We start from the raw sequence: 23934 nt of genomic DNA on the forward strand, positions 1-23934 counted from the left end.
TAAGGTTCAAGACGGCGATGAACTAACCGCCTTTCACTTCTGTCAAAAAAGAGTTTCCCTTATCATGACTGGTCAGCCAAGAACGGCAACTCGCAGTCTGCCTCACCGAAAAGCCGCAGGTTATCGATTGAAGAGCGGGCGACTGCAAGAGGAGCAATCGCAGGAAGAGCATCGTGCTGGGCTCGGCAGCGATGAAGTAGTGAGGGCGAGCTGGAGTCGGTCAGAGCCAAGAGGGTTGGTTTCGCATGCCAACGAGAAGACGACCGCACTGCCCCCGCGCCTGTTAGGTTGCCAACAGCCTTCAGCTGTGGCCAGGCCTCGATTAGCTCACGCCTCTTGTGCCTCAATTCTGTGCGCTGCCGATACATCGGTGGTCAGGAGCCACGGCTCTAGCCTCACCGCGGTCTCGATATGATACAACACAAGCCGCCACGACCGTCCACGAGCACAGTGGCGCCTTCATGGGTGCTACATAAGGAGGAAGAGAACTCACGCGGCACGCTCCAGCGCCGATGATCATCCCGCTGACGAGAAGGAAAGCTATCTCCGCGGAGGCACTCGTGGTATATCGCTGCTGGGGCGAGGTGCCCATCAGGACGAAGGCGGAACCCGGGCAGCCCGAGGCATCGTCACTGCCGTGCGCCCGGCGAGGCCTGACCAACCCGATCGTAAACACATGCACGTCCAATGCGCAAAGGCGGGGAACATGCACCATCTCCTAATCACGAAGCCACCTATCATTCATCCACTTCGGGGGATATCAAAGCTAGGTCCGCCAGGAAGACAGCCTCGTGTCTGGCTACTGTCCCCGCGGACCAGTGATCTATCTTCTGGCCAGAATGCTACATATACACAATACCCACCGGCCAACCATGATGACCAACCAGTTGCACCATTCCATCAAGCCGGGAGTAGACTACTCATGGTCAGCAGCTCCCTCGCTCCTATTTTCTTCTCCAATTTTGGGGTATCCACCAGCAAGCAGTGCTGTAGCCATTTTCTGGCCCTCTCATGCCGACCATATATCCGATCTACTCTATATCACTGCGGCCGAGTGGGTGGGGGTATCCAGCAAATGCAAACCTATACAAGCGCCTTCGAAGCAAGGCAAGTCCTCTGTTTTTAATCCCTCCTTTCCCTTTCCCTTTCCCTTTCGATTACCCAGTCTACGCATCCGTCCAGCTACCAAAGACTTTTAATCCCTCGGGACGCTGGCCCCCCGCATCATAGGCCTCTGAGAGTGGTTCTGCTGATGTTGATGATGCTGCTGGTGCTGGTGCTGCTCCCTCGCGTCAGCGCTCAGCGCCACGTTCGCCATGTGACTCAATCGATAGTGGTCGACACGGTGCTCGGCCTGCGACGACGACGGACGGTGGTCGCGAAGCCCAAAGTCCGTGACGCTGCCCCTCTCCTTGGCGCTGCTCACACTGTTGCTATGGTTGACGGGCGCGAACGCCCTCGTATCGACGGCCAGCGGCCGGTCCCCATAGCAGGAGGACGAGGGTGCAGTGGCGCTGGTGGTGCTGATGGGCGGCAGTGAGGGTGGTTCGGGCGAGAAACCGCCGCCACTGCGGCCCGAAGTGTCATCTCCTTCCGTGCCGTCACCCTCGCCGCCGCTCGTCGCCCCGCTGGCCCCGCTGCCGACCTCGCGTTTTAACCAGTTGAGTTCGTCGTCCGAGATCGTCTTCCACCCGCACTTGGCATGCTTCTTGGTGCAGCCCTGGCAGGCCGTGAGATGCTTTATGCACTGCACGCGCAACCTGCGGCACCGGTCGCAGGGCGGGTGGATGGTATCGCCCTTGGCCAATTTCTCAATTCGCGCAGTCACAAGCGACCGGTGCGTGTCAGACGGATCGTCAGACTGTGCTGTTGCTGACCGCTGTGGCTGCTGTTGGTGTTGGTGTTGATGCTGCTGCTGTTGGGATTGGGACTGCTCAGAAGCCCCCGGCGAGGGGCGTCCGCTTTGTGTGTGGATGGACTGAACTGGCTGGATTGGCAGTTTGACGCTTGCGATTGGGGGTCCCTGTTGCTCATTTTCTTAGCGATCCATGGTTTCCTCACGCAGTGATTGCGCCCATTGTTTGGTGGAAGAAGTGATCGTATGATGAGTTGCATGTGTTGATGAGTAGGTAAGTGGCAAATAGCATGTTGCGGCAACACACAACCCTGGTGGTCTAACATCTCATTGGACCTAGCCCGCAGTAGAACAGAACACCTTCTGGACCAACCAGCTACGGACCAGCATCGCATGGAAATGATCTTCCTTGGGCTCATGTATTATGACTTTGGATCCCCTGGCGAAGCTTTTACCGACGGGTTGTCCTCAGGATTGTCTATTTCGGACCAGCGGGTACGGCAGACGTGGATCTTCGCCACTGGGCAGCGCGTGCGGTGTCGGTGGGATCTGTTCGGCCAGGAAACTGGCGCGTACACGGGGCGACATGATTGCTTACCTGAATGACGGGTGTCGTAGGCAGAGATATTGAGTTCTGAGCCGGGATCCTGGCAGAACCGGGCTGCGACTGGGATGTGAACTGCTGAAGCAGGTCGGCGTGGAGGTCGTACGTAGAATTGGAGCGCGGGACTGCTTGTGGGTGGTTGACGGGTTGAAAGCCAGCATGGTGAGTTGTAGGTGAGCGTACTGTGCGCCGGGAATTGATGGCTGCCTTGCGGCCGCTGAGGTGGTAGTTGAGTTGTCGCGCCTTACGCGCAACCTCGTCGGCCTTTTTGATCAGGACTTGGAGCCTCTGCTCCATTATCTCCAGGGTCGCAAGCTCGGAGTTCTCGTCCTCTTCCAGCGGTTGCAGGGGTGCCAGGTTGAACCTGTCCAGCGTGCCCGACATGATCAGCCGCCAGTCATCCTCCGTGATCTCGACCTGATTTCCCTTGAGAAAGAAGGAGCAGTAGCGGCCGCGATCTGGATTCGAAGTCAGGGTGAACTCGTTGGGGCTGGCTTTCGCAAACTGGACAATGTCTAGCCAGGTCACCGTGTCGGAATTGTACGGGTCTCTGCGCGTGGCCGTGATGGAGCCTTCAAAGAGCCCTTCCATGGCCTTGACCAGCCTTGGGCCTGTCAGTTTGGCGCCCAAGTTCGCAGCCAAGCTCTCATGACGACTCAGCACCCCTTCGTAGTCCCCGATGAGGCCTAGCACGTCCGAAAATACCTCGCCATCTCCCTGAATCAGTTTCAGTCGTGTCGAGTTGGACCTGGCCAGGTAATTGATGTGCGCGCCGTTGCCAGACTGGGGAGGGGGCGGCTGAGGTATCCTGTCGTGGGACTGCTGGCCATTGTCGTCAGAATCGCGCTTCCGCTTGTGGTGCTGGTCTGTCGCAAGGGGCTCCGGGTGTGCCATGGTGGGCAGCCCAGAGCACAGCACTGCGTTGAGCCAAGTCAAAATCGCAAGTGCTCGATCGAATCGGTAGGTGATAGTATTTGGGATAGAGCCACATGGGTCGAGGGCTTCTCCTCAAGGCTGCCTGGGGGTCACGCGGTTGTCACGCAGGAAGGCCACGCTTCTGCAGGGAAATATCTGCCCGTTGCCTGAGCGGGTCGAAGCTGGCAGTTTTCCAAAGGGGGGTGGTTTGGGGCGGTGGTGGTGTCGGCGGCGGTGACAGCAGGTGACAAGTAGAGCGACAGCTACCACGGAGGACTAAGCCACAAGACACTGTCCCATTGGAGATCTGAACAATATTTTCTCTAGCAAGTCTAGTAGGATCGATGGCCCAGTGGGGTTGCGATCCAACAGTCAACAGTCGCGTGTCCGAGCGATGCAGCAGACAAGACGCACTGCGGACCGCCAGGAACGTAGAACAACGAATTCGCTGTCTAATGACCAAAGGAGCGACGCCGCAAGAATGCAGAGAATGCAATCCGATCGGATCCGGTCCAGGTTGGTGTTCTCAGGGTGTTCTCAGGGTCGACCTCCAGCGGATTGGGCGAGATATAGAAAGCTTCTGTGGCGGGTTCAAGGACCAGGGTGCTCCAATGGGGAGGGTGGGATGGAGATGTGCCAGATGCGCCACAATCCCATGAGAAACAATTGTTGGGTTCCGGGCGGAGGGCGAGGTGGTCGCCAAGACGCGCGAGGACTATTGACACGATATGACGGTGTGCGACTTGATGTGAGGTGAGGTTAGGTGAGTTGAAGTGAGGTAAAGTAATTTGGAGTGAGCCGAGACGAGGTGAGGTGAGGTGAGGTAAGATGGGATTAGACGGGAGAAGTGAGACGCTGGCGCGCGTGTGGGTTGGCGGGTTGCGCAGAAGTAAGAGCGAGGGTAGCGAAGAATGAATGCACCTGGGCCTGGCTGGGCGCAAAGGCAGAGGCAGAGACCCGGAGTCAAGGCAAGGCAAGGCAGGGGAGGGCTCGGCTCGGCGCAAGGCGAGGAATGGCGACGGGCGAGACGGGGCGAGAGGAGGAACAAGACGCCAAGAGCCCACACTGGGTCAGTGAATCATGCTCGTTTGTGCGCTATCCGGCCCTCCTTTTTCCCACTGTCATCTGTCTCGTCTCGTGTGTTTGGAGACGTCGCGGGGGCAGCAGCAGGCCAGCAGGGCGGCTCGTGGAGCAGGTGCGGCGGACACTCCTTTTTTTTCTTGTCTTTTTTCTTTTTGGTTGTACGCGTTTGCTCTTGTTGCTGTTGCTCTTGGTGTTCCTGTTCCTGATGGAGCTGCAGCACATGCCAGGGGCTGTTAGCTCAGCTGTTTTCCTGCCCGCGTGCCGATGAGGACGGCTCTGACGTGCATTGGAGGGAGGGTGTGGGGAGCCTGGCGGCGTGGGAGGAGTGCGACTGGGAAGGGCGGTCCCGCGGGCCTAGAGACGGCGTCGACAGATTTGGAGGGAGGGGAGTATGGGGGGATGGGGAGCGCCTGTGGGGCCGGCCACATGTACAATGCATATGTGTGTGTGTACGTGCGCGTGTGTGCGCGTGGAGATGGCAGTGGGTGCGTGTGGGAGAATGTGTGTGTGTGTGTGAGAAAATCCCGATAGCTCGATGCACATGCATACCTGAGGGCAGATCTTGCCAGGCTCGCGAGGCTACGCCATCCGGTGGTAGCGAGATGCAGGGCGGTGATAGTCGAGGTCGGCAGGGCGGATTGGAGCTCGAGAGGCCGGAGGGCGGCGGAGTGGGACGGAGGTCTGCTAACGCAGGCTGAGGACGCGTGTGCTTGTCTGGCTGGCTGGCCTGTCTCTCTCTCTCTCTCTCTCTCTCTCTCTCTCTCTCTCTATGGGCGACAGTGAAACAGAAGGGTGGAGGAAGGGGAAGAAAAGATCGAGATCCAGGCTGCAGGTGGATAGGTTCTAAGACGGAAGGAGGCCGGCTTGTATTGTAGACGCTTCTTGCCTTGGCCGTCAAGGGTACGGTACACACTATTTCGTGACAATCGGGTTCGTGCCTGGGTCGACGTCCGTCCTCTCACCCCCCTCCACATCAACTCAACACACCCGCACTCCAACACGCCCAATGCCCTCGCCCTCTGCCTGTGGCACTTCTCTCTTCTGAGTTAGCACCTCGCGCCCCACGCAACGCCACGCAACGAAACGAGACGGAAACGAATCCCTCTGCCGGATCCCGGGGGCAACGGCACCTGGATGTCGGTCGCCAGCCGGGGCCAGGGGTGGATGGGGGAGACACCGAAGATGGTCAGTACTGTAGAGAGGAGATGGTGATGTGTATGATGCTGGTGGCCAGAACATGCCCTGGTCGAGCTGGGCACTGTTTCTACTTTGGACGTATCAGGTGGGTAGTCAGATGCAGACGCGGTGCCTCGACTAATTAAGTCCTGCGCAGTCGTGCCGTAACACAAGATCACAGGCAAAGGCACAGACAGACCGGCTGCGTGAACTGTCGCCGCCAAGTCCCAAATTCGCCTCCTGCCCGCCGCTCGAGTTCCCGCCCCTCTGCCTTGTTTCTTTCTAGAAACATGGAATGGAAGCCTCTTCCTCCCAGCAGCCCCCAGCTCCCCCAAATCTTGGAAACCTTGGGCACACGGCGGACATGTCCCCTGCCAGGGGCCTCCTTGCAGCGGGCTCGATTCGGAAACAGACACACAGCGCTCGCCCTTTTCTTGGGGCTCCTCTGCAACCCCCCACCCACAGGTACATGTGCCACATGTGCGTGTCTGCATTGTGCGGCAGGTGCAAGAGGTGTCGAGCCTCTCCGGAGCCAAAACTCTGCATCGTACGAGGATTCCGTCGGATCGAAGCGGTCGCCCTCGCAAAGTCGCAGCCAGATTCGCGGCGCCGCCCTGGGGGCGTTGCGATCGACAAGCCCATGTCTGTGTTTCCGCCTCTGATGCCCGGTGATGTCGAAATCGAACCACTTTGTCCCCTCTGGCGGCAGGGGCCCTTGTCCACCGGGAGGGGCGTCCCACGGGGGGTTTTCCTTCCTTGTGTGCCCGGGTGCCGGGGGTGGGGAGGCCAGGGGCCCCAAGCCAGCCAAGCTGCACAAAAAAAGTAATGTCTGCATCCGCGAATTGCACGCATCACACACATCCTTGGATGTCATACACGCTGCAGTTACATGGCACCGTACCTAGATCCACGCAACCCGCTGGGGCGGGAGCTAAGGCCTTTTCCGCCCCGGCCCAAATCCACCTGGTGCTCTTCGTCGTCAACATTCTCGTTTGTTTTGCCTGGGGTCTGGGCACCAATTACCTACTTATCCGATGCCATCACCGCCTACCTACTGCGTGTGCACCTGCACCTCTCTGCCGCAACATCCAACATCATCTGTGCTTTGTGGTTCCGACATTATGTGATGGGATATGCCCTTCCCGCTTCCCTCCCCCCCTCCTCTCCACAGCACTCCGTCCTCGGTTCCGGCACGACCAAGCATCCCCATCCATCTATTCCATCCATCCAACCAGCCACACGCGTGCACACACACACACACACACACACACACATATACATTAGACATCAAATATCCTGTTACCAAGTTCTTGCACTCCGAATGAACCTTGTCACCCTCCGTGTCACCCGCCATTCCCCTGGGCCGAGCCCAATGCCACTCTACCTTGTACCTTGGTAGTCTGGTCTAACTGGGTTGTTGGAGACCATCGACTTCAGGGACTCTCAGGTACATGCTGCTTGCCTCCCAGCGAGCTCACTGCCAAATCCTCCGAGCCGGTCCCATCCTCGTCCAAATCAAACCCCGGCAGACCCCGGGGATATACTCTGAGCTTGTGTCAGCCCATCTGGACCCCTATGACGTCTCCCTCCCCCAATTCCTTTGTGGTTCGTCTCAAGATTAAGGTTGACACCTGTGGCGAGGGGGTAATTGCTCCTCCCCCAGGATAACACAGCAGCTCCCCGTCAGGCCGTTAGCCTGGTGCCCCTGCGGCGTACTGGTCCGGACATCGAGCCCAGAGCAGCGGCACAGCATCCCGCAGCCAATGAGGCGCGCGTCTGCCTCGCCCGCTGTGTTGCATCCTCCACTGGTGTCCCCTGTCCGCCGGGCGGTGGGAGGCGAGATTGCGGCCCGCGGACGTGCAGACGGGCGCCCGCGATGCCTCCCTGGTTCCTCCGTCCCACGCAGCCCTGCACCAACGAGCGCCAGACAGCCAGACAACTGACTCGGGATCCCGACGAGCTTGTCCGCGGCCAAGCTGGTGATGTCACTGGGTGAGAACTTGTCCGCCTCACCTCTCGCTCCAAACACTCATTATATGCGTGCGTACAATACCAGACCGCGCTTTGTTGAACAGCGTCCTTGAGATTGAAAGGATTTTTGATAACATCACGTACAACAAGTCGAGGATCCCAGAGGATGCTATCCGACAGATCCCACGAGAAAATAGCTGACCAGGACGTCGTTGTTCTTAGTATCCCACCCATCACTTGGGACTAGATACCCATGGATCTGGAAGTTCTCAGACATGGACGCTGTGAGAGGGCCTATGGATACAATGGTCTGCACTCCAAGGGCCAGTATGCAGACAGAACCGAGTTCACACATGAAGATGCGCATACGGCAAGCAATTTGCGAGCCTGTGATACTTGGCAGATCACAAACAAGTTGGTATCACCCGGAGCATCTCTGGCAAAACAAAAAAAAAAAAAAAAAAAAAAAAAAAAAAGCACTTGCTCAATCGCACTCTTGACCAACATGACACAGCGATCTCATCTGCCGCTGCAGCCCTGCTGTTCCCGTCCACTCATCCACGGGCGGATGGATGTATTGGCGGACCTCACTGCCCAACTAAGCTCGATAGTACTATTCGAGAGCTCATGCCCGTGCTCGTATCAGGTACAAACGGTACCGAGGAATAGTAATGTCGACGAACTCAATAGCATGCTATTTGAATTCCTGTGGTTTCACATTACATCTTGCATCCTCAGTCACCGACATGTCATGCCCAGGACGCTGCTAATTCCAGACTAACTTTGATCAAAACCTGGTTCGGCCCCTGCCAGCCTTACGACGGCCGGTATTGTCCCCGCCCCTGCGACACTCAAGACGAGAACTCGAGTTTATTGTATTTCAAGTTGTTTCTTTTTGTAGGTGGTGGTCAGCGGGAAATTGACCCATGTTCATTACGTGTAGACGCAATTCTTGATCCAAGCACTCGGACAGGTAGATGCAGTAGATACGCAGGTGGGTGTACCTTCATTCAAGGGTTGCACCCGAGCAGGGCCCCGGCCAACAGGGCCCAACCCCCGCCAATGCCCAAACCCGCAGCCTCGACGATTGGAACCCTGCCGCACCTGCCAAGAGCTGGAGCTGCTGGACGGCTCTGCCGAGCTACCCCAAGGTGCTGGGAAACTCTTTCGCGGCTGGCTCCCTGTCCCAAACCCCTCCAACGCCACCTGCAACATCGCCCTCCCACCCTGCCTTGCCTCACAATTTCCACCATCACTCGAAACGAGCGCGCTACCCTTTCCCCGGCCCCCGACTGTCTGTTCAGTAATTCCTTGTCCTCCCCTTTTTTTTGCCACCATCACGCGACTCCCCCACACGCGCGCGACACACGCACTACGCATACGCACACACACACCTCGATTGCTTCGCCTTGCCATGGCAGACAGGGGATCTCACCGCGGCGGAGGCGGCCGCGGAGGGGGTAACTTCCGCGGGCGCGGCGGAGGAGGAGGAGGACGCGGCGGCGGTGGAGGGCGCGGAGGCCACGGGGGTGGCCACCACCAGGGCGGCAACCAGCACGGCGGCGAGGGCGGCGGGGAGTCGCGACCCAAGAAGGAGAACATCCTCGACCTGTCAAAGTACAATGACAAGCAGATCACCGTGAAGTTCAACGGCGGCCGTGAGGGTGCGTTTTCCCATACCTACCTACCTGCCTACCTTCCTTCCCGCACACGATACCCCCGGGGCCCACGGGCTATCTGAGCCCCATGGAAGAAGAGTGGTCAAGTGCTAACCGAGAGCTCGTGCGAGTAACAGTCACCGGCGTCCTCAAGGGCTACGACCCTCTCATGAACCTAGTCCTCGACGAGGCCAAGGAGACGATGCGCGACGACGAGGGCAAGGAGACCACGCGGGCCCTGGGCCTGACCGTCGCCCGCGGCACCCTGATCGTGCTGATCAGCCCCGTCGACGGCAGCGAGGAGATAGCGAATCCTTTTGCGCAGGCCGACGACGACTGAGGCTGACGGCGAGGCGAAGATGGGACCATAGCGAGAGGGAGGAAGAGAGGAATTGCTGAGATCCGGCATAGAGAAGAGGGCCACATTCCTCGAAAACACAGTTGCAAGCGACACCCACGTATGGACGGCTGCGGTTCCGGTGGAGAGAACTTGTTTGAGGAGGACTATGCGGGGCGAGATCTTGAAGTATATGCCCATTGTGATGGATCACGCATTCTGGTGTCTCTGGGCACATTGGAGACATCGCATCGGATACCAAAAAACGGCCGCGGCTTAGATATTGCAGCATCAACCCGGAGCTTAAGGAAGGGGAAAAGTGCATGGACAGATACCCCCCCAAAACAAAAACAAGAGACAAAACGCCGTTAGTTATTCACGGTCTTGTTAGATTGGAGGCATGCTCGCTGTTAGATTGCTGACATTCAATATTTGTGATTGTCCTGCTCAGAGGGCAGTTGGTGGGCTGGCTGGGAGATTGAGGCTCATGTCTCATGCTCTGGAATGACAGCCTTAACTTATGTCCTACATCTGCCGCATGAGCATTGCCATCAAAAGCGGCCGAGGCGCCAAACAATGTTTAGTTCTTAGTTCCGGGCGTGGTGGGCACCATTACTTGGTCCGCAGTCGGCCAACAGCGTCAATGAGATGCAGGTCATAAGGAGCCCAGATAATCAGACCATTACAGACGCTCGATGTGCTCTACCCCCCCTGTCCTAGTATTTATCCCGATGATAGATAATCCAAAGGCCTATATGCAGATTATATTTTTTCTGACGGCGAGAAACCCATATTTAGGATGACCGATGACAAACAACGAGATCCATCCATGCATGAGCTTCAATATCTCCTACCTCAATGCAAGGCCAACCATATTACCTATCAGGGCGGCTTATGATGTTTCTGAGCATTGGTGTCAGTTGCAGTAAGCTGTGAGCTGATGACTGGTAGGTAATAATGTTTAGGACCTAGATCAACTGTCTATACTTGCCCTAGATGAGATCAACTTCGTCAGACATTGCGAGATCAACTAACTGACTGCCCAGCCCGATTCGCACCGCATTTGACTCTGCGCCTCTTTCCCATTTGGTCCCGAGTATAAATGTTGTTTGGTTGGTATCTTACATCCTTTCCCCTCACTCTACCAAAAAAAAAAAAAAAAAAAAGAACGACATAGGAACAAAAAATGGCGGCGCCAATGGGGCCCAGCAGCGGCGAGAAAACTTAGCAAGGGGGAAAGGAGGCTGCCCGTCACCTCTATGACGACGAGCTAGCCTCCTTGCTGGCCTCCTTCTTCTCGCTGGCAGGCTTCGCAGCCTTAGCCTTGGCCTCGTGGTCGCCCTCCACGCTCTCCTTGGCAGGTGGGACAACCTCGTCGTCACCGGCGGCCTTTTGCTTCTGCGCCGTTTGCGTGTCGACGCCCTCGACGTCCGGGTGCGGCGGCGCGACAGCAACTGGCTCTCCGACCGCCTGCTGGTGGACCTCGCCGAGCGGCGCCTCGAACTCACGGCCATCAGCGTCCACCATGCGCGTCCGCGTTTCGTAACGCGTCTTGAACTCCACCTTGCCCTCCAGCGCCTTGACCTGCTCTTCGTTCAGCACGTTGCCGTCCTGGTCGCGGTACTCGATCCGCTCCTCGCGCTTCACTAGGCGCTGGCCCGGCGGCACCGGCGCTCCGCTGATGCCTGCCTCGCCGTCCTTGAAGAACTCGTCCTTGTCGTGTATCGGCTTCTGGCCCTGGTCCTGCTGCAGTTTCTCCTGCTGCCCATCAGCGGGCGGCGCCACCGCAGGCGCCTCCGGGGCCTTGGAGCTCGGCACCGAGTTCTTGGACGTTGCCGACGCAGCTGGGACTCCCCCGATGGTGTTGTACTGCGAGTACTGTTACGTGAAATGGTACACCGTTAGTTACTGAGCCGCGAAGTCAACATTGTATGCCTATCTCCACTACGATATTCGGAGCATTTGCCGCCTTGCCGTCTATCAAAAGACTTCCAGGTCTGCCAAGCTATGCTGCGAGGGACTTCTTCAAGTTGCTATCCTGTTCCCCGGAAGGTTGCAGAGGTCGCAAAATTGTGCGCAAGCAATTTGCGGAATACTATGGAGCACTTGCTACAGCTATTCCTCCACTTGTCCCTCCTTGTTCCTAGCCCTTTTGAGACAACTGTCTCTCAGGTACCTGTTCCGGAGGGGAGCCAGAAAAAGAACTTACGTCGTTGTAAAACGTGTTACAATCGAAATCCCAAGAGTCGAAAAGCTTCACGCGCTTGCACTCTGACTTCGTCCACGTATTTCCGTATGCGAGTGGTGCGTAGATCATGAAGACGGCAGCAGACAGGACCAGGAAGCTCGTGGTTGTCGTCTTGTTGATAATCGAGTTCTCTCGGATGCCCAAAGCTGTAACTCGAGCGGTCAAGAAATCGAAGATTTGGCAAAGAGCGATGACCGCGAAAGTCAGAGCCGGGAAGTAGTGGTGAAGGAAGAGCTGACGCTGCATCAAGTAGAACGGGAAGTAGTGGAATGCCCAACCAAGCACAGACATTCCAATCTCGTAATCAAAACGCTTGAAGGTGACGTTGTCGTAGTCCCTGTAGCTCCGCTGCCACCTGAGCACAGCGATACCCTTGAAAAGGACGTATGCCGCAATAGCCAGAGTGGAGCTCCACCAGACGATTGGATTGCCGATGAGATAGATCTGGCGGTGGTCTTTGCCCCAAAAGTTGATACCTCGCTTAAGAATCGGCCACGAGTTCGGGCGAGAGTCCCAGGCGTGCGACTCGACCAGGCCGGCGTTAGTCCTCCACATGACCTGCTGGAGTTCCCAGAACTTGCCGAAGAAGCCCGGGTTCTGGTAGTTCACCTTCTCGGCATCGGCACCGAGGCCTGGGTGCTCGTTGTACTCGACGTACCACAGGCTGTTGGGAAGTGTGCCGCCCTTGGCGCAGGTGACTTCCTGTTGCTCGGAGGCCCATTCAGGCAACTTGACCTTGTGCGAGAATAGAACACAGCCAGTCATGATGTGTACCAGCTTGAACTTCGTCTCGATTGTACGCAGCCGCTCTTGAGCGACGCCGGACTTGGACTGCTTCCCAACGATCTCGACCCGGAAGTAATCGTTGGCATCGCCCTCAAATCCCTCGTAGCCATATGCAGAAACCTCGTTTTGCCAATCCTGCTCGGTGACCGGGGGCCTGACGTCGTGGGAGTGGAGACGTCGATGCGTGTTGATGTGGTACAGGCGGAGAACATCACCGTTCTTGATGAAGGTCGGATCCAGCTTGTCCCAGGCGTCCGTCCCGTTGATTGGTTCGCCGTTGATGTTTAGTGGCTGAGTCTGGTTCTCGAGCAACCACACGTTGTTCTCGTCTTTGTGAGGGTATAGCGTGATCTGTTGCTGCTTGCTACCGGTAGGGTACATCAGAGGGTGAGAGTGAAGGTAACCTCCTTGGGTGTTGACATGGCGGATAGAGACTCTGCTCCCCATGAGGACGTCCGCGGGAACATCTTGCATGCTCTTCGAGTTCAAGGTGGACTGGAATTCGGAGCTCATGAAACCGTCGCCTTCGCCAGGGTTGACGAGGCAGATAAAGTGGATGGCAAACATGGACAAGTAGAAGGTGGCCGGGATGACAATCAGGCAGAAGAAGCGGGCCATGAAGTGCTTGAACCAGACCCTGGTGGTGACGGTCTTGGTGTCACCGAGCAAGACCCAGAGCTGGACCAGCGTCAAGCTTCCCACCCATGCAATCGTAAAGAGACCGACCCATTTTATGCTAATAGTTGCACCGAGGCCGAGGCCGGTCATGGCAAGCCAGAACCACCAGCTTGGCTGGAAAGCTCGCGTAGGGCCCAATTCGTGTTGATTGGTGAACGAAAGGAACGCCATGGTCGTGAAGGCCGTTGCGAGAACCAGAGGCGAGTCGAGGAGGATCAGACGGGCTTGGGTAAGGAGGCCGTTCTCGAAGATGATCAGGCCAGCTCCCATGGCCGAGGTGAAGGTTCGGCACCCAGCAGCCTTCAGAGTCAGGAACACGACAGGGACCAAGAGGATTCCGCAGATGGCGGGGAACATTCGCATGGCAACATATGGGACACCGGGCTCGACATAGTCCTTCCCAATCTCCTTGAAGTCGAAGTCGCCATTGAATCCAGCGAGCCAGCCGAAGAGTGTAATGAGGAGTTTGGCCAGAGGAGGGTGGACGTCCATAAAGAACTTGCCCTTGATGTATTTCGAAGCGAAGCCGCCGAAGCTAGGGGGAGAAACTCGTCAGCCGGGGATGCGATGTTTGAGGGGAGGGGGGAGCGGAGCAGAAGGCTACATACTGGACCTCATCGAACACCACACTGCTGGGCTGGTAAATGCGAAAGAGACGGACGATGGCGGCGAGGATCGTCACGCCGAGCATGACCTGGTAGTCGGAAACAGGAAGGAGGAAGACATCATTATCGTCCACACCCTCGGAGGTGTAGTCGACAGGCTTCCGTGCCCGAGTCCTGGGGTCCACATGGTTCTTTTGGGGGAGGGGAGAAGGTGGCCTCGCTGTTTGCGCTTGCGCGCCAACTGAGCGCGCCATGGTGCCAAAGGTCAAGATCCGAGGTTGAACTGGTGCTCTTGCAATTGAAGGAGCAGCAGCCCTTTGGTTTATGGGATAGATGCCGCGTACGACTCAGGTCGCCAGGGTCGATACGCGCAGGGAAGTGGTAAGGGGAACGGATTACGGAAACGATCGTCGAGAAGTGAAGGACATTAGAAGGAGGTCGTCGTCATGGGAGAAAAGGCGAAGGACGGACGAAAGAAGAAAAAGAGGCAGCGTGCCTGGGTCGGGGACAAGAGATCAAGAATGGCTTGTCCTTCCTGTCGCCTATACTGACGATGCAGTAGAGTGGCCTCTTGTTCGAAGTTGATAGAAGAAGCTCGTGGGTGGGTAAAAAAGGGGATGGGATTAAGAAGATGCCTGCTTGCGTTGTGGGAGCTTGGGTAGCATTGTAGGCTGACCTGGCCTCTAAACTTTCGACCACAAGGGTCCCTTGGCCCCAGCACTGATCCAGCTCCGCCCAAGGCCGCGCAGGGGCGGGCTCAGCCAAGGGAGATTCAATTTGGCACATGCTTTTGACGATCTTCCGAACACCCCATCCCTTGGCCCTGGCCTGTTTCCTCCCTGTGACTTCTAGAAACACAATTGGCTTTTGGAAGAAACTTCGTCTGGTCTTTCGTTGCGAGCACTCTCCTCCACATCATCCTGGCCAGGCAAACAAACAAGACAGCTTGCTGTCTGACTGTCAGCTCCCGCTAGTGCTAGTACGGTACCACCGTGGCAGGAAACAGGGGACAGCTACTGGAAGAGCTACTGTGGACACGACAACGGTGGCTCGATACGTACACAGCATATCGTGTACCATATACTGTGGTCGGCAGCTGTGCCGCTTCGAAATCCACCAGGAGATGGAGGAGATTCCGGTTCTACATCCAGCTGTCTTGACATCACAATTGAGGGAGTACAGTGCTGTATCTACACCTCTTGTCGGCGGGAAACGGAGAAAATCCACGAGCAGGCTGATGTACCATCTAATTAGACATTGCACGGACTTGGATGCCAAGTCTTCCCCATACTAAAATTGGACTGACAGCGCGTGTTGACCGTGGGAATTAGGACCACCTTTCCATTCCGTCTTGGGAACAGCAGATGCTGTCACGCTCTGCTTGGAGCTATCCATGTACTTGTAGGTATGTATGTCTGTAGACGCACATGCTTCACCTCGTCATACTTCAACCTGTTTGACTGGAAATTGGTCCGACGTTGAGTAGCCGGAACTTGTAACGGAGGGCGGCCAGCGAATGCCGTCCACAAATAATAAGAAAAAAGACAAGTAATTTTATATCCCCAATTCAGCACAGATTTGTGCAAGCCTATGTGAGATATCTGTCTCGTCCGTTGGGCAGTGTGAGGTGCGTGGCGTGAGTTTGTGTTTCTGTGTTTAAACGAATTCAACACCCAATTGGAAAGCGCTGCAGGTTTTTGTGTTGAGCTCGCTCACAAATGCTGCCGAGGAGCTGCTAGAAGAATGTCGGGATCGATACCTCAGTAGGTTTGAAATCTTCTTTCAATGGCAGATCCCAACGACCCTTGGACAAAACGGAATTTGGGCAGGTTCTGGTCAGTGACAGAGCCCCATTTTTCGGGGTGGTGTGATTAAGAGCTGCCCCTGGTCCCTCTTGAAAAGCCCATGTGTACACCACCCCCATTTGCCTCACTGCGCTGCGCTAACTTTTTTGGCCGTGTCACGTCCCTATCTGTCTGCCTCGAAACACCCGACCTACCTGAACCATTCATTGTCCAACCCGCATCGCAGTGGGCCATCGCGTACATCTTCGACCATGGCCACTCCCAACGGCGATGCTGCAGCTGCAGCTGCGGCCGCCGAGCTCGACAAGCTGAAGCCCCCACCAGGCATTGTCGTCCCTCCACCTGGCGAGATTCGTGAAGCCATTGAGAAGACTGCTGGCTTCGTAGCCCGACGTGGAGTAAGTTTCGAGGAACGAATCCGCGAGAGCCATGGAGCCAACCCCAAATTTAGCTTCTTGAATGGCCAAGCCGACCCCTATAACGCCTGGTACGAGTGGCGAAAAGAACAGTACAAGTCTGGCAACGTCACAGCTCACGCCGCCGGCCGCGTCGGCGAGGACTTCGCGACGCCGGCCAAGGAGGAACCCAAGGGACCCCCGAAACCGCCCGACTTCCAGTTCTCTGCACGCATGCCGCGCATCAACCAGAAGGACTTGGAAATCCTCCGATTGACCGCGCTCTTCGTCGCGAGGAATGGACGCCAGTTTATGACGACCTTGGCACAGCGCGAAGGCGGCAACCCTCAATTCCAGTTCCTGATTCAGAACCACACGTTCCACAACTACTTTCAACACATGATTGACCAGTACTCAATATTGCTTCGAGAGGGTGGCAGCACCGGCGAGGGAACCAAGGCCCAGCAGGAGCGCATGGAGGAGCTGCAGCGGACCGTCGACGACAAGTACCACGTGCTTGCGAGGGCCCGGCAGAGGGCGGAGTGGGCAAAGCACCAGGAGGCCGAGAGGATAAGGAAGGAGGAGCAGGAGGAAGAGGAGAAGCTCGAGTTTGCCCGAATCGACTGGAACGACTTTGTGGTCGTCGAGACCATCGTCTTCACCGAGTCCGATGACCAGGCCAACCTCCCTCCGCCTACGTCCCTGAACGACCTGCAGTACGCCTCATTGGAGGAGAAGAACAACGTTGCCATCAGCTCCAACCTCCGCCTTGAGGAGGCTTTCCCCTTCGACGACCACACTTTCACGCCCGCGGCCCAGCAAACACTACCTGTCCACCCCTCTCCAGCTGCGCAAGGAACCCCGCCACAATTCCAACCCCCCATGCACCCGCCCTCACATGGGGCTACGCCTCCTGCCGTGCGTGCCAGATCTGCGCAGGAAGAAGAGGAAGCTCAGAGAATCCAGGAGCGCGAGCAAGCACGGGCCCGTATGCAACAAGCTCAGGCAGAGGCCAGAGGAGGCCCTGCCCAGGTCAAGATCAGAGAAACCCCGGTTCCCAGAGCAGCCGCGCGGAACGCAAACAAAGTGGGAGCGCAGATGGCAATCTGCCCGAACTGCAAGCAGCAGATACCACTCAACGAGCTACAAGAGCACATGCGCATCGAACTCCTGGACCCGCGGTGGAAGGAGCAGAAAGCCAAGGCGGATTCGCGGTATGCCACGACGAACCTGTCGACGGTGGACGTGGCCAACAACCTCAAGAGACTTGCAAGTCAGCGCAGCGATGTCTTCGATGGGGTTACCGGCTTGCCAGTTTCTGAGGAAGAGGCAGCCCGGCGGAAGAAGGTCGCGGTCAACGCTTTCGATGGCAATCCTGATGGGAAGAGCCAGGCCCACATGAACCATCTGCAGTCAGTCAACGTGGAGGAGCAGATTAGGGCGATTCATCAGAAGTTTGCCGGGGAGAAGAGATGAGGCAAGGTGGCGGACCTGTCAGATGAAAATGCTGTTGGGTCTCATTGAGGTACAGCATGCCGGCTGCCGTGTCATTATATCGAGAACAGCCGAACCGGGCAGCCCCAGGTGCGGTCGTAGCATGGTTTGCGGGAAGGGCACAGGCGTTAGGATGCTAGGTGAGACATAATTACTTACGACTTGTGTGTTTGTCAAGGCTTATACCAACCAAATGGAGCAGGTTGTTGATGCATCAATGCCCCCATCGTGCCGTGAGACTGTGTCAGGAGAATTGGAGACATGTTCTCTCCACGAGGAGCTCCTGTAAGCACCGTCTGATGTGACGGAGATCTGATTGCCCTCCTGTGGGCATTAAGCGAATTGGGTCAAGAGGCAGCTACCTAGGTACACCATAGCACGTGTTGAGAGACCTGAATTGCAGAGCTGAGTTGCTCGCTATGTGTGTCTAAGGATCCAGTACCCGCTGGCCTTGGGCGATACTAGGCCAGCGTCGGTTGCGACCAGCTGCTTCCGCCCTGGCTCTATGGGCTTTAGAATGCAATCTGTACCCGGACCCAGAAAGAATAATGTTCTCCAACACGACAGACCCAGTCTCACAAAGTGATAATGCACGTGCGCATCGTAGAGAGGCACATGCGAAGTGAGTGACGCAGCTGATGCGGCAGCGCCAAGCAATTGCCTTCACTGGAGGAAGCTCGACAGCGCCCCGCGCTTATACGAGCAGCTTCCAAATCCCCACCTTGACTTTGTAGCTGGCTGCTACTGTGGTCTCGTCCACCCCAAGCCCGACCACTTCTCACATCATTACCCACCACGCGACAGAACGAGCTACCCGCGCGTCATCCAGGCGGCAGACGGCGGGCCGAATACGCAGAACAACACCCAGACGACCCTTGCAATACCGTCAAAACGGCTTCGAACGGCGACGACGCCCCGCGCGCCGATGGCGCTGCGGCACCGGCGAACCAGGCGCCGCCCATCTCTCCCACCTCTCCTGGCCCAGCAACCGCCCCCAAGGGGCCCGTCTCCCGCTTCCAGAAACCTGTGATGCAGTCCATGTCCAGTCTGCCGGATACGCGCCAGCAGTCTTTTGACGAGATCTACGGCCCTCCCGAGAATTTCCTCGAAATCGAGGTATGTGGCCTGCCCCCTTCCCCAGTCTGCCCGACTGCTTTCGGCCTCATGCGATGTCGTGTGACTACGCTACCTGAGCCTGCAAAGCACGCACACAGAGAGTCGTACGCATACCCCAAGACGCAAACAAGACGCTGACCGTGTCCGCCGCAAACCAGGTCCGCAACCCCCGGACACACGGCATCGGCCGCTCCATGTACACTGACTACGAGATCGTCTGCCGGACCAACATCCCAGCTTTCAAACTACGGCAGAGCACCGTGCGCCGCCGGTACTCCGACTTTGAGTACTTCCGTGACATCCTGGAGCGCGAGAGCGCGCGCGTCACGATACCGCCCCTGCCCGGCAAGGTGTTCACGAACCGGTTCAGTGATGATGTGATCGAGGGCAGGAGGGCGGGGCTGGAGAAGTTCCTCAAGATCGTCGTGGGCCACCCGCTGCTACAGACAGGGAGCAAGGTCCTCGCGGCCTTTGTGCAAGGTAAGCTGGTTGCCACGGGGGGGCACGAGAGGTTGCTCGCGTGCACGCCCGTTCAGAGGGAAATTACAAGAGCATGGCTAACATTGTGGCCTACAGATCCGAATTGGGATCGCAACGCGTGGTGACTTCCGAAAATGTTCGCTCGTTTGACTGCAGGGTCCTCCTCTTCCTCTTCTTTCTCCACAACCAACAACAGCAGCAGCGACAGCAATTACTCCGCTCCCCCTTCCTCCTCGAACAACCGTCAACATCAACAACCTCGCCGGCCCAGAAAGCTGCGGAAACGACCTCCCAGAGGCTGGGCCGAGCATCAGGCCCTCTTCAAGCTTGCGGACGATGATGGGAATCAAGCCACCACGGGAAATTTGGTCAGGGACATGTGATGATGAGGCAGGCGTATGGGTGGGTGCGTACGGTGCAGTGGGCCAGATTGGTGAAGGGACATGGGGGCTGACTCGATTTCTTCTCTCTTCACGATCCTTTTAGCATTGAAGCTTTGTTTTATGATATACCACACCTTTTCCCGGGAACCTCGAGTTGAATTGCGTCTTCTTTGCCTGGGTGGTTCAGATGCCGTCCAATGCGTCAACTAACCAAAAGCTTTGCAGCGCTGGGCTTATGATGTAGGTAAATTGGAGCCTATTCAAGCTTTTCATCTTTCTATCGTCTAAGTCGTTGCACAAATTGTCTGGCTATATTTGGAGTTGTCTCATGCGACATGCTAGAAATCCAACTGAGCATAATCAGCATTGCAGTTTTGGAGGCCTAGGGCCTATGGTCCAGTGTCACGGGCATGCATGCCCACGTGGCTCATCATGAGAAAGTTGAATCGAACCTTTGATGGAAAAGGGGAGAGGCGTAAATTTTGCATGGCCTCCATCCGAGGCGTGCTATGTCGGATATGCATATTTAGTTCGGATAGTGAGAACTGCTTGGGAACTTAAAGACTGTCGCTTAAGCGAGCTGAAGATTTGGTTTAACTTCATCGAGATATGGCTTAAGACGATCCCACTGTAAAGCTACGGAATGACAACGAGAAATAACGGTATCTCTATTGTCGGTGCCTGCTACACCTGTATGTACTAGGACGCAGGTGCAGTTTGGATGATGACCCTCACTTAAGACTGTAGATAATCTCGGACTCCAGCGCGGCGGTTCAGGTCGTCCGAGGGCTTGTGCTACATTCCTGGATGTAAGACCCTTATGGGTGATATATTCCACTCAAAGGCATCTGCAACGTCGTGCACGCGGCCGGGGAGCGAAAATGGACAGACAGAGTGATGAACAGGCCCCGAAGAGCAAAAGACTGTTGCATCGGACTGCCCCTTCAGGACATACCTGCCCTTTCTTCGTTGTTCCAACAGGCACATGGCATCGAGATCAGCCGTTGCACGTGTCGATAGACGCAACACTGGACTAACAAATCCAACGGCGCGTAAACCAGGGCTGCGGGATTGGAAACTGGACGATAATCCTGCGTGAAAATGAATTACAGCGGCTTAGAACTTGGCGTTAAATCTATCAAGTAAGTTATGTCACCTCGTGGATTTCTGTACGACCTGCGGAATATACAGAGCATCCCACCAGAAAAAGAAAGAAGAAGAGTAAAGCCTGGGATGAACGACGGTGCAGAAGCACGAAAACAGCAAAACGTTTGCGCCAGCCCGGAGTCGAACCGGGGGCCCATCGATGGCAACGATGGATTTTACCGCTAAACCACTGGCGCCGTTTCTGGCCGACCGTGAGTTATTTTCCGTTTCTTGGATATGTTAATGCCCTTTGCAAATGCTGCTAAGGATCTACCCAAGGGTAGCCCGTATGGATAGCCTAAGCAAAGGTAACCATACTTTCTAAGTCCCATCTTTAAATACCTTATTAATAACCTTATCTTGCAATAATAATAAAATAAATTATATATATAAAGGGCTGCCTTTTATATAAGACGCTAAGCCCCTTAATAAAATATAAGTTAAAATTTAAGCATATATATTACTTTATACTTATTAAATTTAACGATTTCCTATTTCCATAATTTATAAAATTTACAATTTATATATTAGCCTTTAATGCTTATTATAATTCTTAAAAATCTACTTATATTTACTTTTTTCTTAACTTTTATTACCTTAATAAGCTATAAAATAATAACTTAATAATTAAGCATAAAAAAAGCATTACCTTATATTATATAATGTTATAATATTAATATATTAATTATTACTTTAAAATATTTATTTTATTAAAATTACTTTTATTATATTATAATATATTTAACTTTTTTTATTTATATTACTTATATAAATTAAATTATTACCTTATTATTTAACTTAATTATTTAAATAATAAAGCTAGCTTTTAAGCCTTGTTTATTATCTTATTATATTATACCTTACTTTACTTAATAATAAGCTAAATAATTTTTTATTTAAACTTTAAGAAAATAATCCTTAAAATAATAAAATTTAAGTAAAAAGTTATTTTATATAAATAAATAAAAACTATATATTAAAAAAAATAAAATAAATAAATATAATATATATAATTATATAAATATCTTAAGAAAAAAGATTAAAAAAAGGAAAGTAACGCTTTTAACTTTTATAAATTTTAATAAGCCCCTTATATAATTAAAACTAACTTAAATTAAATTTAAATTAATCTTTATAATATTAAATTAAAATATAATGCTGTTATTATATATTATAAGGTATACTTTTTTTTATTATAATAAAGATAATAAAATCTTAAATATTTATTAATTTTTAAAAAAAGAAAGAAAAGTACTTATATAATTAAGTTTTTACTAAAGTTTCCTTATAAAAGTTTATAATTATAATCTTTAATAAAATTATACTTTTTTAAAAGTATTAATAAAATTTAAATAATATTAAAAAGTAAAATTTAAAATTTAATATTAAAATTTAATTAAATTAAGGCTTAAAACTAAATAATAAGCTTATTTATATAAGTTTAAAATCCTGCTCCCTTTATAAAGCTTATAAATAATTAATTACTTAATAATTAATAAACTTTTTTTAATAAATTAACATTAATATATAATTAATAAAGCTAAGCAATAAATAATTATTTATTTAAAAAGAAGCAATAAATAAAAATATTACTTTTTTACTTTAAGTTTTTTAAAGATTTATTAACTTAATTATAATTACTTCTTTAACTTATATTTCCTTTTATTTTATACTTTTACTTAAAGCTATCTTTAAAACTTACCTTAATATATTAATAAATATTAAATATCAAAACATTTTTATTAAAATAATATTGCATTTAAAATAAGCTATAAGAGTATTATTACTTACTTTAAGCTATAATAAAATAAATAAAAGGTTAATATAATTTATATTAATTAAAAATATTTATAAGCCTTGCTTATACCTTTTTAAATGCTAAATAATGTATTATATTAACTTTTTATAGCTTAAAATTCTTTTTTATTTTATATTCTTAACGTTTTTTTTATTTTATAAGTTTTATTATAATAAAGGCTTTAATAATTAATATATTTTAATATTCTTTTATAATATTATATAAATTATTAAATTAACCTTTATTTAATAAGAATATAAATTATACTTTTCTCTTATTAAAAAAAGAATTATTAAAATATAAAATATTATTAATTTTATAAATTAAATATTAATTTATATAACGTTATATAATTATTATTATAAGCTATTTAAAAGACTTATAATTATATATAATTAAAATTAAAGCAAGGAATAAATTAAATAATATATTAAAATAATTTTACTTAAAATATTATAATTAAATTATTTTATTAACTCTTAAATTTAAATACTTTTACTTTTATTATTTAAAATCAACTCTTATTTTATATAATTATAATTTATAAAAGAAGTTATAAAGCTTAATATATTAAGGAAAATCTCTTTATTATCTTAATGCTTAAAATAATAAGAAAAAGTAATAATAACCTTTTTTACTTATTAAAATAATTCTTATTATAATGTAATTATTTAACCTTAATAAAAGCATTTATAAAAGATTAAATTTATTAAAATAAAAAGAAAGATATTTTTGCTTTATATTATAATAATAACTTAAATAAATATAATAAAATTTATATAATTAAACTTAGCTGTTATGGGCTAGCCCTAAAGGGGCTGCAGGCTGGCTAGCGTCTTTTCCTATAAGCTGCAAAGCAGCAATTAATTAATTATTTAAGCTAAAAGGTATGTAATAATTCAAGCTCCTTTGGATTACCTAGCTATATTATATAAGGCTTGAGCTTTTAGCTTAAGCTTATTATATAGCCCCCTTCTTTAGCTTATATAATAATATAATTACCTTTAAGGCTTACTTATAATATTACCTTTTTAAACTAAGGTTTTTCTTTATAAAAGGAATGTTTATATATTATAATAAATATAACTTAAACCTTTAATCCTAAAGCTTAAATTATTTATTATAGGCTGGCTTTAAAGGGGCTATAAGTTGGTTAGCATTTTTTCTTATAAGCTATAAAGCAGCAATTAATTAACTATTTAAGCCAAAAGGTATGTAATAATTTAAGCTCCCTTAAATTACTTAGCTACATTATATAAGGCTTGGGCTTTCAGCTTAAGCCCATTACATAGCCCCCTCCTTTAGCTTATATAATAGTATAATTACCCCTAAGGCTTACTTATAATATTACCTTTTTAAGCTAAGGTTTTTCTTTATAAAAGGGGTATTTATATATTATAA

General features: G+C 51.6%; 5 protein-coding genes and 1 non-coding gene across 6 annotated transcripts; 3 read left to right on the top strand and 3 right to left on the bottom strand.

Moving 5' to 3' along the window:
• Positions 1-1195: 1195 nt before the first annotated feature.
• Positions 1196-3353, bottom strand: INS49_001431 (uncharacterized protein; the record flags this gene model as incomplete). The annotated part of the gene is made up of 2 exons (XM_043162260.1): positions 1196-2023; positions 2454-3353. 2 exons carry the CDS (start codon positions 3351-3353, stop codon positions 1196-1198), a joined length of 1728 nt encoding a protein of 575 aa, XP_043030766.1.
• A 5665-nt stretch (positions 3354-9018) lies between these two features.
• Positions 9019-9602, top strand: INS49_001432 (uncharacterized protein; the record flags this gene model as incomplete). Its single annotated transcript, XM_043162261.1, has 2 exons — positions 9019-9268; positions 9400-9602. The coding sequence occupies 2 exons, from the start codon at positions 9019-9021 to the stop codon at positions 9600-9602; spliced, it is 453 nt and encodes a 150-aa protein (XP_043030767.1).
• A 1254-nt stretch (positions 9603-10856) lies between these two features.
• Positions 10857-14170, bottom strand: INS49_001433 (uncharacterized protein; the record flags this gene model as incomplete). The annotated part of the gene is made up of 3 exons (XM_043162262.1): positions 10857-11477; positions 11809-13846; positions 13920-14170. 3 exons carry the CDS (start codon positions 14168-14170, stop codon positions 10857-10859), a joined length of 2910 nt encoding a protein of 969 aa, XP_043030768.1.
• A 1802-nt stretch (positions 14171-15972) lies between these two features.
• On the top strand, positions 15973-17592 carry INS49_001434 (uncharacterized protein; the record flags this gene model as incomplete). The annotated part of the gene is made up of 1 exon (XM_043162263.1): positions 15973-17592. The coding sequence occupies one exon, from the start codon at positions 15973-15975 to the stop codon at positions 17590-17592; it is 1620 nt and encodes a 539-aa protein (XP_043030769.1).
• Positions 17593-18198: 606 nt separating this feature from the next.
• INS49_001435 (uncharacterized protein) lies at positions 18199-19331 on the top strand (the record flags this gene model as incomplete). The annotated part of the gene is made up of 4 exons (XM_043162264.1): positions 18199-18232; positions 18440-18726; positions 18885-19206; positions 19303-19331. 4 exons carry the CDS (start codon positions 18199-18201, stop codon positions 19329-19331), a joined length of 672 nt encoding a protein of 223 aa, XP_043030770.1.
• A 1530-nt stretch (positions 19332-20861) lies between these two features.
• Positions 20862-20932, bottom strand: INS49_001436. Its single transcript has one exon. It is a non-coding gene; the product is annotated as a tRNA-Gly (tRNA).
• Between the last annotated feature and the right edge of the window lie 3002 nt (positions 20933-23934).

This window comes from Diaporthe citri (assembly GCF_014595645.1).
Source record: "Diaporthe citri strain NFHF-8-4 chromosome Unknown scaffold_1, whole genome shotgun sequence".
Lineage (NCBI taxonomy): Eukaryota > Fungi > Ascomycota > Sordariomycetes > Diaporthales > Diaporthaceae > Diaporthe > Diaporthe citri.